Source organism: Heterodontus francisci, chromosome 20 (genome assembly GCF_036365525.1).
Source record: "Heterodontus francisci isolate sHetFra1 chromosome 20, sHetFra1.hap1, whole genome shotgun sequence".
Lineage (NCBI taxonomy): Eukaryota > Metazoa > Chordata > Chondrichthyes > Heterodontiformes > Heterodontidae > Heterodontus > Heterodontus francisci.
In genome coordinates this window covers 86,134,852-86,152,307 of record NC_090390.1, presented here as the reverse complement: position 1 = coordinate 86,152,307, position 17,456 = coordinate 86,134,852, and the positions used below count along the sequence as shown (strand labels likewise).

The following is a 17,456-nucleotide window of genomic DNA, read 5'->3' as shown; positions in this document are numbered from 1 at the left end:
GCCTTAGGATTTTCCTTTATCTTGCCTGCCAGTGTATTTTCATGCCCCCCTCTTCGCTCTCCTAATTACTTTTTTTTTTTAAAAGTACCCCCCTATACTTTCTATACTCCTCTAGTGCCTCTGCTGCTTTCAGCGTCTGAATCTGCCATATGCCTCCTTTTTTTCCCCTTATCCAATCCTCTATATCCCTTGACATCCAGGGTTCCCTGGACTTGTTGGTCCTACCCTTCACTTTTATAGGAACATGTTGGACCTGAACTCTCACTATTTTCTTTCTGAATGTCTCCCACTCTGATGTAGACTTTCCTACAAGAAGCTGCTCCCAGTCCACTTTGGCTAGATCCTGTTTTGAATTATGCCTTCCCCCAACTCAGTACTTTTATATCCGGTCCCTCTTTGTCCTTTTCCATAACTGCCTTAAATCTTACCGAGTTATGGTCACTATCCCCAAAATGCTCCCCCACTGCCACTTCTACCACTTGTCCGGCTTTATTCCCTAGAATTAGATCCAGTGCTGCCCCTTCCTCTTGTAGGACTTTCTATGTGCTGGCTCAAAAAGCTCTCCTGAATGCACTTTAAGAATTGTGCCCCCTTTAAGCCTTTTGCACCCATACTATCCCCTCTAATATTGGGGAAGCTGAAATCCCCTATTATTACCCCATTATTTTAACACCTCTGAGATTTTCCTACATATCTGCTCCTCTATCTCTCCCTGACTGTTTGGAGGCCTGTAGTACACTCCCAGCCAAGTGATTGCCCGCTTTTTGTTTTTGAGTTCTACCCATATGGCCTCATTTGAGGAACCTGCTAAGATATCATCGCTCCATACTGCAGTAATTGACTACTTGATCAACATTGCAATGCCACCTCCTCTTTTACACTCTCCCCTATCACGTCTGAAGATTCTATACCCTGGGATATTGAGCTGCCAGTCCTGCCCTTCCCTCAACCATGTCTCTGTGATAGCAATATCATATTCCCATGTGTTAATCAACGCCCTCAATTAATCTGCCTTACTAGTAAGGCTCCTTGCGTTAAAATGGATACAATCCAGCCTTGCATTATTCGCTTGTGCCTCAACAGGTCTATATTTGCTCTGTCTTCCACACTGACTCGGTGCATCACCCTCGACTGTACCTCCACTCTGTATCCCATCCCCCTGCCAAATTAGTTTAACCACCACCCCACCACCCCGCCCCCCAACAGCACTAGCAAACCTCCCAGCAAAGATGTTGGTCCTGTTCCAGTTCAGGTGCAACCCATCCAACTTGTACAGGTCCCACCTTCGCCAGAAACAGACCCAGTGGTCCAGGAAACTAAAGACCTCCCTCCTGCACCAGCTCTTCAGCCACACATTCATCTGCTCTATCCTCCTATTACTATACTCACTAGCACGTGGCACCAGGAATAACCCAGAGATTACAACCTTTAAGGTCCTGCTTTTTAATCTGCTACCTTGATCCCTAAATTCTTGTTGCAGGACCTCATCCCTCTTTCCACCTATATCATTGGTACTAATGTGGACCATGACCTCCAGCTGTGCACCCTCACCCTCCAGAGTACTCTGTAGCCGCTCGGTGATATCCATGACCCTTGCACCAGGGAGGCAACATACCATCCTGGAATCACGCCTGCGACCACAAAAATGCCTATCCGTTCCTCTAACCATAGAATCCCTTACCACTATTGCCCTCTTGTCCCTTTCACGCCATCGCAGCACAGCTGAGTCACCCATGATGTTCCGATCATGACTCTCAGTGCACTCTCCAGAGAAACCCTTTTTCCCCATCGGTGCACAGAACTGACGTGAAATGTGCCACACTACAAGCCCTACTGACAATCTTGAATTGGTTGTCAGTGTAATTCTTAGCACACTGAGGATTTTTAGCAAATGTCCAATCACGGAATCACATCTAATGTTAGGCACCGTTTTGAGTTTTGCAAGCACCTTGAAAGTCCTTGAGGTACTAGTTGTGAAATCTGCTATCACAAGCCTACCTTCACTTGTCAATACACGCATTGGGATTCTTATAATTCCACCCAGCATAAGATTGGCATTATCAGCAACCTCAAATAGGGCCCAAGTCATTTGCTCACTTTGCAAGCTTGATGCTGAAATAGGGCAAATTAAAGGCATCCTGCGTGACAATGGCTACCCTGAGCAGATCATTTCTCGCTGTATATCGCGTAAACTTATGAACGGGCCTAAGGCCGTCATTTCCGGCCTTGAAAAGTGCCCAGTCTACCTCAGATTACCCTGAAAGGGCAATGCATACCAAAGATTTGAGCAACAGGTGAAGCTAGCTGTTTCACGCTGCAACTATGCAGTAGCAACACATGTGGTGTTTGTCACTAACAGGATGCTGCCGGCAACCCAAAAAGATATTCTGCCTATCACACAAACGAGTAATACATATGAATTTCAACGCCAGTGAGATGCTAAGGTATATAGGTTGTATGTCCCAAAGACTGGTAGATCATATCAAACATGTCCCTTCTGCTGTTGGCGATGGGCAAGGTACAGACCGTACCCAACCTGCCTGTGCTTGAAAACTCAAAACAGTGTCCAACATTAGATGTGATTCCGTGACTGGACAACATTTGCTAAAAATCCTCAGTGTGCCAAGAATTACACTGACAACCAATTCAAGTTTGTCAGTAGGGCTCGCAGTGTGGCACATTTGCACGTACTGGAAGCTACATATATTAATACACAGGGCCCTGTTCTTTGCAGACAAAGATCATGTACACACACTGCACCTGTTTCAGCTGAACAAAATAAGTGACAGCCATTCGTTAATTTATTCCTCAGGGCAATGCCTTGACCAGTCAAGCTGCCTGGTTTAAATTTCAAACAAAGCTTGACAGTTAAGTACCAGTCACCATAAACTGGTGCATTCTCCATGAAAATGCCTCTACCAGAGTCCACTTGCCAACCAATCAGCACTCTCTTCTCATAGTATAAATTAGTTGCTTCCTTTACATTGGTATTCTTGCAAATTGTCCTGATGAGTGCAAGATGAAAAGCTTCAACAAAATGTCTGTTTTCAGCAATACTCTCATTCTATGATTTTAATTTTACAAGAGCCTCTTGGTGCCACTCCATCAAACTGCCTTGAGTTCACTCTCACCTCAGGAATTCAGCTCTTTTGTCCATGTTTGAACCAAGACTATAATGAGGCCTGGAGCCAAATGGTCCTGAGGGAATCCAAACTGAGCACTTGCGAGCAGGTTATTGCTGAGCAAGTGACGCTTGTCAACAGCCATCTATCACTTTGCTGATGATTAAGAGTAGACTGATGGGGCAGTAATTGGCTGGATTGGATTTGTCCTGCTTTCTGTACTAAGGTGGAGAAGGGAAACTACAGTTTGCTTCAACTACTCTAGATTAAAGGCCTAGTACCTGACCCGAACCCGAAGGGACCCAACGTGTTGGGTTCAGGTCAGGTCAGGTCGGGTCGCTCTTCAGGGTCCGGCTTTCGGGCTCAGGTCGGGTGCGGGAAAAAACGGAAGGACTCGGGCCCGATGTGGTTCTGTTGGGTTCGGGTCGGGTTTTTTTTTCCAGACCCAAGCAGGCCTTTACTCAGGATTAGGGAGAAGAAAAATTAGCATTTGGCAAAGCACCTGTGCCAAAAATATCAATAATACACATGTTCCGCTGCATCGATGAAAAGCGACCTACAGGATGAGCTACAAGAGGGGGCAAAGCACATGTGGAAATAGAACCCAACAGAAACCATAATGCAATCGAGATGAGCCAAGAAAACAAAGTACCCCCAGCCCCTCCACCACACACTATATACCCACCTGTCACCAATGATATCTGGCTGATAAGACATGGAGTCACCATCCATTTCATCATCATACATCTCCTTACAGATCTTGTATACAGAGGCCTGTGGATAAAAGCAAACCTAGCTAATACTTAGTACTTTAACACGTCAGGAATGCATTGATAAAATGGAACCACTCCTGATAAAATACGATAAGCATACATTTCATCTTTGGGTTTCTGCTGACTTGGATATTAGAAAAGTGAATTGCAAAGATATTAAGAGTCATCTCCTTGGTGGGTCCTGGAAAGAGCACAATCATTACTCATTCTACCTCCTAACAACCAAATTGGGTTTATTATAGTCAGAAAATGGAGGAACAAGGGTTCATTTTCAGGGCTCCTGATGAGACCAATCAAATCTTATTTGCACTTGAACTGAAGGAGGTTAAAATCCAGAAACTGAGAAATGCATAAGTAAACTGCCCTGAGAATACCCAAAAAGACCTGGTACATTAAATAAAGAATACATTAAGGGGCAGGAATATACTAAATCTTAATTTACTATGTCGTACACAAGTACAAGTACTGCTTTGTCAAATTACAGCTTTCTTGGTGGGGGAAGGTGGACAGTGGTACTTAGCAAAAACACGTGGTGACGTTGCAGGTACACTAAGGCGAGGCATTAGGGTGCCTTTAAGAGCAGCCAGTGATCCTACATAATGATATCTTCGCCCATGATTGTGGGATTAAAATGGCTCCAATGGAATGATGCTGGAGGAAATAAAAACCTAAACAAAAGTCTCATGAAAAGCTAGCTGTTGAGTAAAGAGAAGAATGTGCATGAATCCAAAAGGCAATAATGCTATATTTATCTCTTACAGTCATAAGTTCAGAGTTCCAGTGACACCAACATCTGGGAACAACCTTCAGTGCAGATAATTCTGCTCCTATTTCACACAATTCTTTCAAAAAAAAGTAAAAATGTAGCAGCTCCTGTGCCGAGCAGAAATACAGCTCTCATTAGCATTGCCTGGGTTCCTCCAAAGACTTAAGTTTATCCAGAGAATTAGAGCCAAACAGATCAGGAAGGCCCTGTCCCTGGTCTATGGTGACTTATTTGATCTCAGCTAGAGTGGTAGTAAGGGCATCACAATTCATCTCAGCTTTGGTTTATGGGAGAAAGAGGGAGATCCAAAAAAATTAGCCATGTTTCTTTTCTTCCAATGTCATTCTAGTGAACGCCTAATAGAAGTGCTTGTGCCTATGTATGTAAATCAGATGAGAAAGTGACCAAGCTTTGGTAAGGTGCCAATATTCACCATCCAAGATTCATACACAATGGTCACTTTGGAAAGGAAGACTTGCATTCATATAGCACCTTTCACAACCACCAGACATCTCAGTGCCCCGTACAGCCAATGATGTACTTTTGAAGATCCCACAAACCGCAATATAACATCCTGAAATCTTTTTTGCGACGTTTGCCAAGGTACCAAGACGCCCAATGCCTATTCAAACCCTAGCAGATTCAATGCTTTCCACAAGAACTGGAGCAAAACAGCACAGGTTGGAGGGAAAAACACATGGTCCTACTCCAATCTCAATTTATAAAGGACTAATACAATAACCCTTTAAATGGGAAACTAAGTTAACACAAAATAGGCAACTATATCCAACAATGTAAAGTTTCAACTATACAGACTGATTGTATAGATGATTTGCAGTTTGCAGACAAAGGAAATCACATCACGCCTATGCAGCAGAATTGGAACATCCTCTGAACCAGTAAGGTACGAGACAGGTTTAAGGAATAGTGGCCTGCAGCACCTCCTTGGTCTAGGCACAGGCTAATCCATGCAACTCCAAACATAGACGTAGTGTCCAAGTGTGCCTCAGGTAAAAAGCAACCTCAAGTAATTCAGGACTTAGGGAAGGCATTCTTAAGCAAATTCAGTTCATCTTCTTGTGGCCTGTTACAAATCAGTCCATCATTGGGTTACATGACCCAAGGAACACATGCTGAGTAGGGATTGACAAGAGGACTGGATCAGCACAGAAGATGAAAATTCAAGAAATCTCTCTCTAGTAAACAGAAAAAAGAATATTTAAACTCCAATGGCACTGTCAGAGTAAAGGAATCCCAGAAGTGTAAGGATGACCATGGTTGAGTTACGAGACCATAGTGACGACATAATTAAAAGCAAAAGTAGAGGCTCTCTTGCGTTTTCCCATTTGAAAAATAATACCTTTGTCCCAGGTTGACGTGGAAGTGATGCCAATTAAAGACAATAAAAAAAAAATGCTAAACTTGGCCTTACTTTTGATTTAAACAAATTCCTTTGTATACCAATAAAGCTTCTGCTGTGGGGCATCAGATTTCAGAAAGCTTTCCAGCAGTTATAGTTTCACCACTTTCATCTTACTCTCAGTAAGAGATCATGGAGGATAGCAAGAAAACACCAATATTGAACAGTTTGGATCGTGTGCCACTGATTCATGGAGCTCACCCAAAAAACAGGCACGTTTTGGACACATCTTAGGCTTGTACCACCAGCAATGACTGGCAGGCAATTGCTAAAAAAATTGCCAGATATGAATTCCATGAGGGGAACAAATCAATTAATCTACGAGGGAATTGTAGAAGGGCATCAAGGCAACACAACAAAGGACACAAACAGCTAGGCTTATTTATAGTAATTCACTATTAGCAGGAATTTTTTTCACCAAATTAGTGAATACATAGAATACACTCCCACTTAAGCAGGTATCATGCCAACTCACACCTCAAGAAACATGGATAATAACTGATCAAATGTCATGAGCATTGGGATCATGAAATGTCATGTCAAGGCAGAGAGCTAGTCAAAGGTCTGCGGTATGGGACTCTGTTCGATATTGTGATTTAACTTTCCAGAGCAAAGAAACCTATAGAATTGCTTCCCAGACAGGTATAAACAACCCATTTAATAGACATGCTAACTTAGAACTGATCGAAGGGACAGCCTTACCATTTTTTCCCCATTCAGTATTGTTTTATTATCCCATTGATATAATGAAAGGAAACCACCTTACCCCTATGCAGTAGAACTGGTACAACTGCCAGTAAGGCATTAGACAGGATTAACAATGACCTGCAACATCTCTTACTAGGTCTGGGCTCAGGATACTCCCGTGCCTCGTGTCCGAATCACGACTGCATCCATGCAATTCCAAACGTACCAGGAGAATCGAACTACTGTTTGAGAATCGAACTAGTGTTCAAGTATCTCTCAGGTGGAAACGAGCCTCAAATAATTAAGAGCTGCAAGAATTTTTAAGTAAATTCACAAACCCCCAAGACTATCTCCCTGTTCCCAATTCAGGAAACAGAATTATCTTTTAACCAGTAGTATTAGCAAACTCATGTAACTAAAATGACTCCATCTAGGGTCTTTAGAAGCCAGTGCCAAAACACTGGCAGAAATATATCCTGTAAAAGAGAGAGAGAGCATCCAGCAGAAGAAAAAAAAATCAAGTCAACCTCAGGCCAATGATATTTATGTGTCAACTGTGGCAGGGATTGCCCCTCACGAGTCAGCCTCTACAGCCACAACTGGCGATATTCAACTCAGAAGTAACATACACCCCAGGCGAAGTCCATCATCTTCCGAGACGGACGGATACCTACTACTAAACCTTGCCAAGGTCCAAACCTTTCAGTTCACTGACTGGCAGAAAGAGCTAAATCATGGCAGGTCTGGTCTCAAATCTGAATGCCAAAGAAGTGCTTGCAATACCCTGAAATAGATGTCCAAAGATCCAACATCCAGAGACTGGCGGATCAGCCCAAAGAAGTGATTTCAGAGGTGAGTACCTGCACAGGTACCAGAGTCACTAAAAAGTCCAGGGTCTCAATTCTGGAAAGGTTGACTGTATCTGTCCAATCTGATATCAAACTTACCAAGTAAATTCATATCAGTGGCGATTTCTGCCTGTACGATACTCTTGAGGACAAATCCTTCATCCCATAGCATTCCAGCTTCCCAGATTCCTTTACCTGGAAAGATCAGGTTATCACTATTTCTGTTGTGCAGATTAATCATCAAGCACTTGAGACAAGAGAGCAGGCGACTGATCCACTTGTTTTTATTCAGGAAAGACAGGGAGTCTGAAGTCTGCCAAAGCAAACCATACAATTTTGCTCTTTACCAAAATAGGAGTCAAAGTTATCCACATTAAGAAAAAGATTTATTTCTGAAACTAACAGAGCAAAAAGATAAGCCCGCAAGTCTGTATGGCTTAAATCAGGGTGTTGGATCTTTTGGATATATGGACTGGTACATACTTCAACCCAGTCACCAATCCCCTTGATAAACCTGACCACAGCAGTCTCATACTGATAAGCAACAGCACACCAGAAACCTGCACCCACCAATCCCATCGTTCCCCCTCCCCCACCCAGCTTGCTGGTCATGACCATTCCAGATTTGACTCAGCCAGTTGGTCACTGCAATAAGAACCATAGACATTTACAGCACAGAAGGAAGCTAAATGGCTTAATTTTTCTGGGCCAGGTGTTTGCTGGAGAAATAGAAAACTAATCCCACTCCTCTCTCCCCACAACTCTGCATTTGCCACTGCTTCTAATGTTTAATACAATTAAGGTTTACAATTGGACTCAAAAATGCTAGTATTCCAACTCCTGACTCAGAAACTGATGCTGAAGGAAGAATGTGGGGCTCTGAGGGGTAACTTGAGATATTGGGATTATTTTCACTGGAGGAGAAATAGCTAAGAGGAGAGCGCTTCTGAAACTATGAAGAGGGAACTGGAACAATGGCTGGTTGGAGAGATAGTAATGAGGGAGTTATCGATGTAAAAGTATCAATAAAACAGCAAAGTTAGAAGAAAATCCTTTACACAGAGTATTTGTAGAATTTTGTGCTGCACCAGAAATAGGAGCAGGAGTAGGCCATTCGACCCCTGGAGCCTGCTCTGCCATTCAGTAAGATCATGGCTGATCCGACTGCAGCCTTGACTCCACTTTCCTGCCTGCCACTCCATTACCCTTTACTCCCTTGTCAATCAAAAATGTCTACCTCAGCCTTGAATATATTCAATGACCCAACCCTCACTGCTCGCTGGCGAAGAGAATTCCAAACACTAACAAACCTCAGAAGAAATTCCTCCTCATCTCCATCTTAAATGGGAGACCCCTTAATTTGAAACTGTGCCTCCTAATTCTAGATTCCCTCACGAGGGGAGTCTCTCAGCATCTATCCTGCCAAGCCCCCTCAGAATCTTATATGTTTCAATAAGATCACCTCTCATTCTTCTAATCTCCAATGTGTATAGGCCCATCCTGCTCAATCTTTCCTCCATAAGACAAACTCCTCACCCCAGGAATCAGCCTAATGAACATTCTCTGAACTGGTTCCAATGCAATTATGTCCTCCTTAAATAAGGTGACCAAAACTGTACACAGTACTCCAGGTGCAGTCTCACCAAAGACCTGTACAGCTGGAGCAAGACTTCCTTACTTTTATACTTCATCCCCCTTGCAATCAAGGCAAATATTCCACTTGCCTTCATAATTACTTGCTGTACCTGCATGCTGATGTTTTGTGATTCACATACAAGGACACCCAGGTCCCTCTGTACCACAGCATTCTGCAGTCTCTCTCCATTTAAATAATATGCTGCTTTTCTATTCTTCCTGCCAAAGGGGACCACCTCACATTTTCCCACATTATACTCCATATGCCAAATTTTTGTCCACTCTTAAGATATCTATATATCCTTTGCACTTTGCATCCTCCTCACAACTTGCTTTCCTACCCACCTTCATATCGTCAGCTGATTTGGCTACAATGTACTTGGTCCCTTCATTAATATAGATCATAAATAGCTGAGGCCCAGCACTGATCCCTGTGGCATTCGACGAGTTAGTTTGCTATCCTGAAAATGCCCCATTTATCCTGACTGTTTCCTGTTAGTCAACCAGTCCTCTATCTCTTTGGGAAGGCTGAAGGCCCGCTGGTGACTAGTCAGGCCTATCCGCGACCGGCAGATTCTCCCACAGTGGGTACAACGGTAGTCGCTGCTGGGGGCAATTGGATCTATCCTTCTCCTCCTTTTCTCTTTGATGCTGGTCCTTCGCTCAGTCTCAAAGGTGTCTGTAAGCCCTCCTGATGTAGCATCTCCAGGCATCACCTATCTATGGCTTGCGCTCCCCACTGGCTATGGTCAATGTGGCAAACAGAGAGGGACTTCTTCAGGGAGTCCTTGAAACGTTTGCATGGGACCCCTCTGTTCCTTTTATCTGTGGTCAGCTCTCCATACAACACTACCTTGGGCAGGCGACTGTCGTCCATCCAGGCAATGTGACCCACCCAACGCAGTTGGTCTTGCAGGAGGACGGCCTCGATGCTGGTGATGTTGGCTGTTTACAGGACTTCAATGCTGGAGATGCGGTCCTGCCAGTGGATCTTGAGGATGCTGTGGAGGCAGCGCTGATGGAAGCGCTCTAGAAGACGTACATGACGGCGATATAGGATCCATGACTCGGTGCCATACAGGAATACCAGTCTTCTACCAATGCTAATATATCACCAACACCATGAGCTTTTATCTTGTAAAGTAACCTTTTATGGGGCATCTTATCGAATGGCTTTTGGAAATCCAAATACACTAAATCTACTGGTTCCCCTTTATCCACCCTGATTGCTACATCCTCAAAGAACTCTAATAAATTTGTCAAACACTATTTGCCTTTCACCAAACCATGTTGACTCTGCCTACCTGTATTGTGCTTTTCTAGATGTCCTGCTACTACCTCCAAGAATGGATTACAAAATTTTCCCATTGATAGATATTAGGCTAACTGGCCTATAGTTTCCTGCTTTCTGTCTCCCTTCTTTCTTGAACACAGATGTTACATTTACATTTTTCCAATCCACTGGGACCTTTCCAGAATCTAGCGAATTTTAGAAGATTACAACCAACACATAGGGGAGGTGGTGGCATAGTGGTAATGTCACTAGACTAGTAATCCAGAAGCCAGGCTAATGATCCAAGGACATGGGCTTGAATCCCACCATGGCAGATGAAGAAATCTGAATTCAAATAATAAATATGGAATTAAAAGCTAGACTAATGGTGACCATGAGTAGAAGAACTCAGGCAAAGTAGAAGAACAAGGCAGATGGGTCCATCTCCCTCTCTAACAGATATTCCGCTTTGAGTACTATTGGGGGAGATAGCTTCTCAGGGGAATGCAGTAAGAGCCAGGTCTATGGCACCACGGGTGGCTTTGCTGCACAGGTGGGGAGGAAAAATGAATGGAAGAGCTATAGTGATAGGGGATTCAATCATAAGGGGTTCAGATAGGCGTTTCTGTGGCCGCAAACGTGACTCCAGGATGGTACGTTGCCTCCCTGGTGCTAGGGTCAAGGATGTTACGGAGCGGCTGCAGGACATTCTGAAGGAGGAGGGTGAATAGTCAGAGGTCATGGTACACATTGGCACCAACGACATAGGTAGAAAGAGGGATGAGATCCTGCAACAAGAATTTAGGGTGCTAGGCAGTAGCTTAAAAAGCAGGACCTCAAAGGTTATAATCTCTGGATTACTCCCGGAGCCACGTGCTAGTGAGTATGGGAATAGGAGGATAGAGCAGATGATAATGTGGCTGAGGAGATAGCGCAGGAGGGAGGGCTTTAGTTTCCTGGATCACTGGGTCTGTTTCTGGCGAAGGTGGGACCTGTACAAGTTGGACGGGTTGCATCTGAACCATAACGGGACCAACATCTTTGTCGGGAGTTTGGAAGTGCTGTTGGGGGGTGTTGGGGTTTAAAATAATTGGCAGGGGGATGGGGTACAGAGTGGACGTGCAGTAGAGGGAGATGCACCGTCAAATATAAGAAAGAAACAGAGTCAATGTGGAAGGCAGAGCAAATATAGACCTGTTAAGGCACAAGTGAACAATGAAAGGCTGGACTGCATCTATTTTAGTGCAAGGAATCTTATTAGTAAGGCAGATGAATTGAGGGCATTGATTAACACATGGCATTATGATATTGTTGCTATCACAGAGACATGGTTGAGGGAGGGCAGGACTGGCAGCTCAATATTCCAGGGTATAGAATCTTCAGGCGTGACAGGGGAGGGGGTAAAAGAGAAGGTGGCATTGCACCGTTAATCAAGGAGTCAATTACTACAGTAAGGAGGGATGATATCTTAGAAGATTCCTCAAATGAGGCCATATGGGTAGAACTTCAAAACAAAAAGCGGGCAATCACTTGGTTGGGAGTGTACTAGAGACCTCCAAAAAGTCAGGGAGAGACAGAGGAGCAGATATGTAGCCAAATCTCAGAGAGGTGTAAAAATAATAGTCAGGGATTTCAACTTCCCAAATATCAACTGGAATAGTCTTAGTGCAAAAGACTTAAAGAGGGCGGAATTCTTCAAATGCAAACAGGAGAGCTTTTTGAGCCAGCACGTAGAAAATCCTACAAGAGAAGGAACCTAATCCTAGGGAATGAAGCCGGACAAGTGGTAGAAGTGTCAGCAGGGGAGCATTTCGGAGATAGTGACCATAATGCTAAGATTTAAGGCAGTTATGGAAAAGGACAAAGAAGGAGCAGAAATAATGGTTCTGAATTGGGGGAAGGCCGATTTCAATATGATAAAACGGGATCTGGCCAAAGTGGACTGGGAGCAGCTACTTGTAGGAAAGTTTACATCAGACCAGTGGGAGTCATTCAAAAGGGAAATAGTGAGAGATCAGGGCCAACATGTTTCTGTTAAGGTGAAGGGTAGGACCAAAAAGTCCAGGGAACCCTGGATATCAAGGGATATACAGGATTGGATAAGGAAAAAAAAACAGCAGAGGCACTAAGAGTATAGAAAGTGTAAGGTGGGTGGGGGGGGGGGGGGGGGGTACTTAAAGTAATTAGGAGTGCGAAGCAGGGATATGAAAAAACACTGGTAGGCAAGATAAATGAAAATCCCAAGGCATTTTATAAGTATATCAAGGGCAAGAGGTTAACCAGGGAAAGAGTAGGGCCCATTAGGGACCAAAGTAGCAGTGTGTGTGGAGCCGGAGGACATAGGTGAGGTTTTAAATGATTACTTTTCATCTGTGTTCACTATGGAGAAGGACAATGTAGGTGTAGAGATCAGGGAGGGGGATTGTGATATACTTGAACATATTAGCATTGAGAGGGAGTAAGTATTAGCAGTTTTAGCGGGCTTAAAAGTGGATAAATCCCCAGGCCCAGATGAGATGTATCCCAGGCTGTTATGTGAGGCAAGGGAGGAGACAAATTTTCAAATCCTCTCTGGCCACAGGAGAGGTACCAGAGGATTGGAGGACAGCGAATGTGGTACCATTATTCAAGAAGGGTAGCAGGGATAAACCAGGTAATTACAAGCCAGTGAGTCTAACATCAGTGGTCGGGAAACTATTGGAAAAGATTCTGAGAGACAGGATTAATCTCCACTTGGAGAGGCAGGGATTAATCAGGGATAGTCAGAATGGCTTTGTCAGGGGGAGATCGTGCCTAACAAACTTGATTGAATTTTTCAAGGAGGTGTAAAGCAGTTGATGTAGTCTACATGAACTTCAGTAAGGCTTTTGATAAGGTCTCACATGCAAGATTGGTTAAGAAGGCAAGAGCCCATGGGATCCAGGGCAATTTGGCAAATTGGATCCAAAATTGGCTTAGTGGCAGGAGGCAGAGGGTGATGGTCGAGGGTAGTTTTTGAGACTGGCAGCCTGTGACCAGTGGAGTACCGCAGGGATTGGTGCTGGGACCCTTGCTATTTGTAGTGTATATTAATGATTTAGATGTGAATATAGGAGGTATGATCAGTAAGTTCGCAAATAACACAAAATTTGGTGGTTTCGTAAATAGCGAGGTGGAAAACCTTAGATTACAGGAAGATATAGTTGGGCTGGTAAGATGGGCAGAGCAGTGGCAAATGGAATTTAATCCTGAGAAGTGTGAGGTGATGCATTTTGGGAGGACTAACAAGGCAGGGGAATATACAACGGATGGTAGGACCCTAGGAAGTACAGAGGGTCAGAGGGACCTTGGTGTATTTGTCCATAGATCAATGAAGGCAGCAGCACAGGTAGATCAGGTGGTTAGGAAGGCATATGAGATACTTGCCTTTATTAGCCAAGGCATAGAATATAAGAGCAGGGAGGTTATGATGGAGCTGCATAAAACGCTAGTAAGGCCACAGCGGGAGTACTGTGCACAGTTCTAGGCAGCACACTATAATGGGGAGGTGGTGGCGTACTGGTATTGTCACTGGACTAGTAACCCAGAGACCCAGGTATTGCTCTGGGGACATGGGTTCGAATCCCACCACAGCAGAAGGTGGAATTTGAATTCAGTTAATAAATCTGGAATTTAAAGCTAGTCTAATGACGACCATGAAACCATTGTCGATTGTTGTAAAAACCCATCTGGTTCACTAATGCCCTTTCGGGAAGGAAATCTGCTGTCCTTACCTGGTCTGGCCTACATGTGACTCCAGATCCACAGCAATGTGGTTGACTCTTACATGCCCTCTGAAATGGCCTAGCAAGCCACTCAGTGCAAGGGCAATTAGGGATGGGCAATAAATGCTGGCCTGGCCTGCGACGCCCACATCCCATGAAAGAAAAAAAAACTATAGGATGGGTGTGATTGCACTGGAGAGGGTGCAGAGGAGATTCACCAGGATGTTGCCTGGGCTGGGGCATGTCAGCTATGAATAGAGACTGGAAAGGCTAGGGTTGTTTTCCTTAGAGCAGAGAAGGCTGCGGGGGGACCTGATAGAGATATACAAAATTATGAGGGGCATTGATAGGGTAGATTGGAAGAAACTTTTTCCCTTAGCAGAAGGGTCAATAACCAGGGGGCACAGATTTAAGGTAAGGGGCAGGAGGTTACAGGGGATTTGAGGAAAAAAAATTTCACCCAGAGGGTGGTTGGAATCTGGAACACGCTGTCTGAAGGGGTGGTACAGGCAGGAACTCTCAACATTTAAGACGTGTTTAGATGAGCACTTCAAACGCCATAGCATACAAGACTATGGGCCAAGTGCTGGAAAATAGGATTAGAATAGATAGGTGCTTGATGGCTGGCACAGACACGATGGGCTGAAGGGCCTGTTTCTATGCTGTATAACTCTATGACTCATGAAACCATTGTTGATTATTGTAAAAACCCATCTGGTTCATAATGTCCTTTCAGGAAGGAAATCTGCTGTCCTTACCTTGTCTGGCCTACATGTGACTCCAGACCCACGTCAATGTGCTTGCCTCTTAAATGTCCTCGGAAATGGCCTAGCAAGCCACTCAGTGCAAGGGCAATTAGGGATGGGGCAATAAATGCTGGCCTCTAGCCTACCTCCCACAAACCATTATCTCTGCAGCCACTTTAAGACCCTCAGACCGACGGGAATTGTCAGCCTTTAGTCCCATTAGCATTCCCATTACTTTTTCTCTATTGAAAGTAGTTGTTAAGTTCCTCCCTCCCTTTTGCCTCCTGATTTTCTACTATTCTTGGGATGCTTTTTGTATTGTCTACTGTGAAGACAGATACTAAGCACTTGTTCAAAGCCTCTGCCATTTCCTCATTTCTCATTATTCATTCCCCAGTCTCATCCTCGAAGGGACCAATGCTCACTTATGCTACTCTTTTCCTTTTCTTATATTTGTAGAAGCTTTTACTGTCTGTTTTTATATTTCTTGCTTGTTTCCTCGTACTCCACTTTCTCTCTCTGTTTTTTAGTCATTCTTTGCTGGTTTCTAAAAATTTTCCCAATCTTCTGGCCCACCACTAATCACCACCATTGTACACCTGCAGAGTGCGACAGATTGAAGCATTGCTTAAGGGAAGAATGGATAAATATTTGAATTATAGGGAGACACAGGCTATAGGGAGAGATCCAGGTAGGAGGATTAGATTTGGATGCTCTAGAACAGAACTCGAACAGACACTACAGAGCAAATCGCCTCCTCCTGTTCTGCAAACTTCTTGTGGTCCCATGACAGGGATCTGGTTCAACTACAGTAACCATAGATATGAAGCTGTGACTGCCTTCAACACCAAGTTTCACAGTTTGCTATTGGGATTGGGTGGGGTTATTTTGACTGATCAAATGTATTGTAACCTCACTAAAATTTACAATGTATCCTAGTTTACATTAGCACACACAGATAACTAGATTTCAAAATTAAGAACATTTCAATAGCAACTTCATTTAGGTTCACACATCAGTAAACTTACCTCATCTTTTGGAAAGTACGGCCTGATTGCGTATACTTTTGAGGTAGGCATGGGCGGTGGCGGCTGATAGAAGAGATCATTTGCCCCCTCAATTGGCAACAAACGCTGTGAAGAACAAACAGCTTAGTCAGTACAGCTCTACTTCAGAATCTGGATACCAACATCTGCTTCACACAACATACCTTTCCAATTTCAAATTCATTTGCTACTGAAGGCACCATGTAAAGCAAACTCAGTTTAACAAGGAATCAATTAAATTTTTCCTTTTAAGTGGGGAACCGCTCATTTCTGTAAAGGGTTGCATTTTACACTTTAAAAATGACCCAGAATGCTGACCAGTAACTTCAGCAGCAAATAAGTCAAGATATAAACTAATGTACTTACTACGCAAAATGTGTGTTTTACGTGTTTTTTTTTTTAAAAAGACAAATGAACTCTTCTGGGTGGGGGAAAGAAAGGAAATTTCAGGGAGGAGGTTTGGTCTGGAGAGGGTTAACTGGCTGACGAAGCCTTGCATCCCAAGCTTCTTCGCAAGCGCGGTTTCGCAGGCTGCGCGCAAAAGCACCTGTAGGGAAGAAAAAGAAAAACAGCGCAGCGAAACTCCATGAATGTTTTAGCAAAACCAGGAAGATTCAGCAGTATTCATGTCAAACACATCTTTCTCCTCTGTTGCCCCTCACATCTGAGGACCACCCGTGGGTACCGTTCACAAGTCAAGCTAAATTTCACTTCAGTTTAAGTCAGAAACATCTTGTGCATTCCCTCACCCCCAACCCACCCACACTTTAGAAGCTGAATATTCACTTCATCATGTGGTCATGTTTGTTCATGGAACTTCGAGAACAAAGCAAGCAAGCCGCGCTGGCGCAGGCGCTGAGTAAACGCTGCGCGACCTGCAAAGGAACATTTATGTGAAAGACATATACAAACTAAAATTTGCAGCGCGCGCAGGCGCAATGGGATTCCAGCATCTCCTTCCAACTGAAAAGAAAGCAAATTAGTGCCAGTACCAAATGTACCAGATTCTGTTAGGGAAACCAGCTAGCCATCAACAGACCAATCCTTTCTTTTTGTACAAGTTTTCTTTCTCTCAAAATGAAAAAAAAGTCAGTCACCGGGAATTCGTAGAATACCTGAAACTCTCCTGCTAGACCACCTCTAAAGGCCCAGGGTTCTTGGTCGCCACTCAAGAACTGTGCTGAAGATTGACTACGACACCCTGTTGATCAGATCCAAGCGGAGAATGTTACGTGGGGGCTTCCTGTGGTCTTACTTTTCCGCAAAAGCAACATACCACCTTTTCAACAGAAAGAAAAAGCGCGCAACAAGAAATGTCCTATCTGACCTAGAACTACCTCTTAAAAGATTTAGGGCTGTAATGATTCACATTATTCAGGAATCACTCTTTTGCCCTA

General features: G+C 43.9%; 1 protein-coding gene across 3 annotated transcripts in view; it reads right to left on the bottom strand.

Moving 5' to 3' along the window:
* The window catches only part of oga (O-GlcNAcase), an 85,602-nt gene that overhangs the window by 25,655 nt on the left and 42,491 nt on the right, over positions 1-17,456 (bottom strand). For all 3 annotated transcript variants that reach the window (XM_068053182.1, XM_068053180.1, XM_068053181.1), the window contains 3 exons: positions 17,175-17,260; positions 16,042-16,146; positions 3,808-3,896 (listed from right to left, as the gene is read on the bottom strand). In XM_068053182.1, coding sequence (XP_067909283.1) covers positions 3,808-3,896; positions 16,042-16,146; positions 17,175-17,260 — 280 coding nt within the window. The remainder of the gene's footprint in view (positions 1-3,807; positions 3,897-16,041; positions 16,147-17,174; positions 17,261-17,456) is intronic.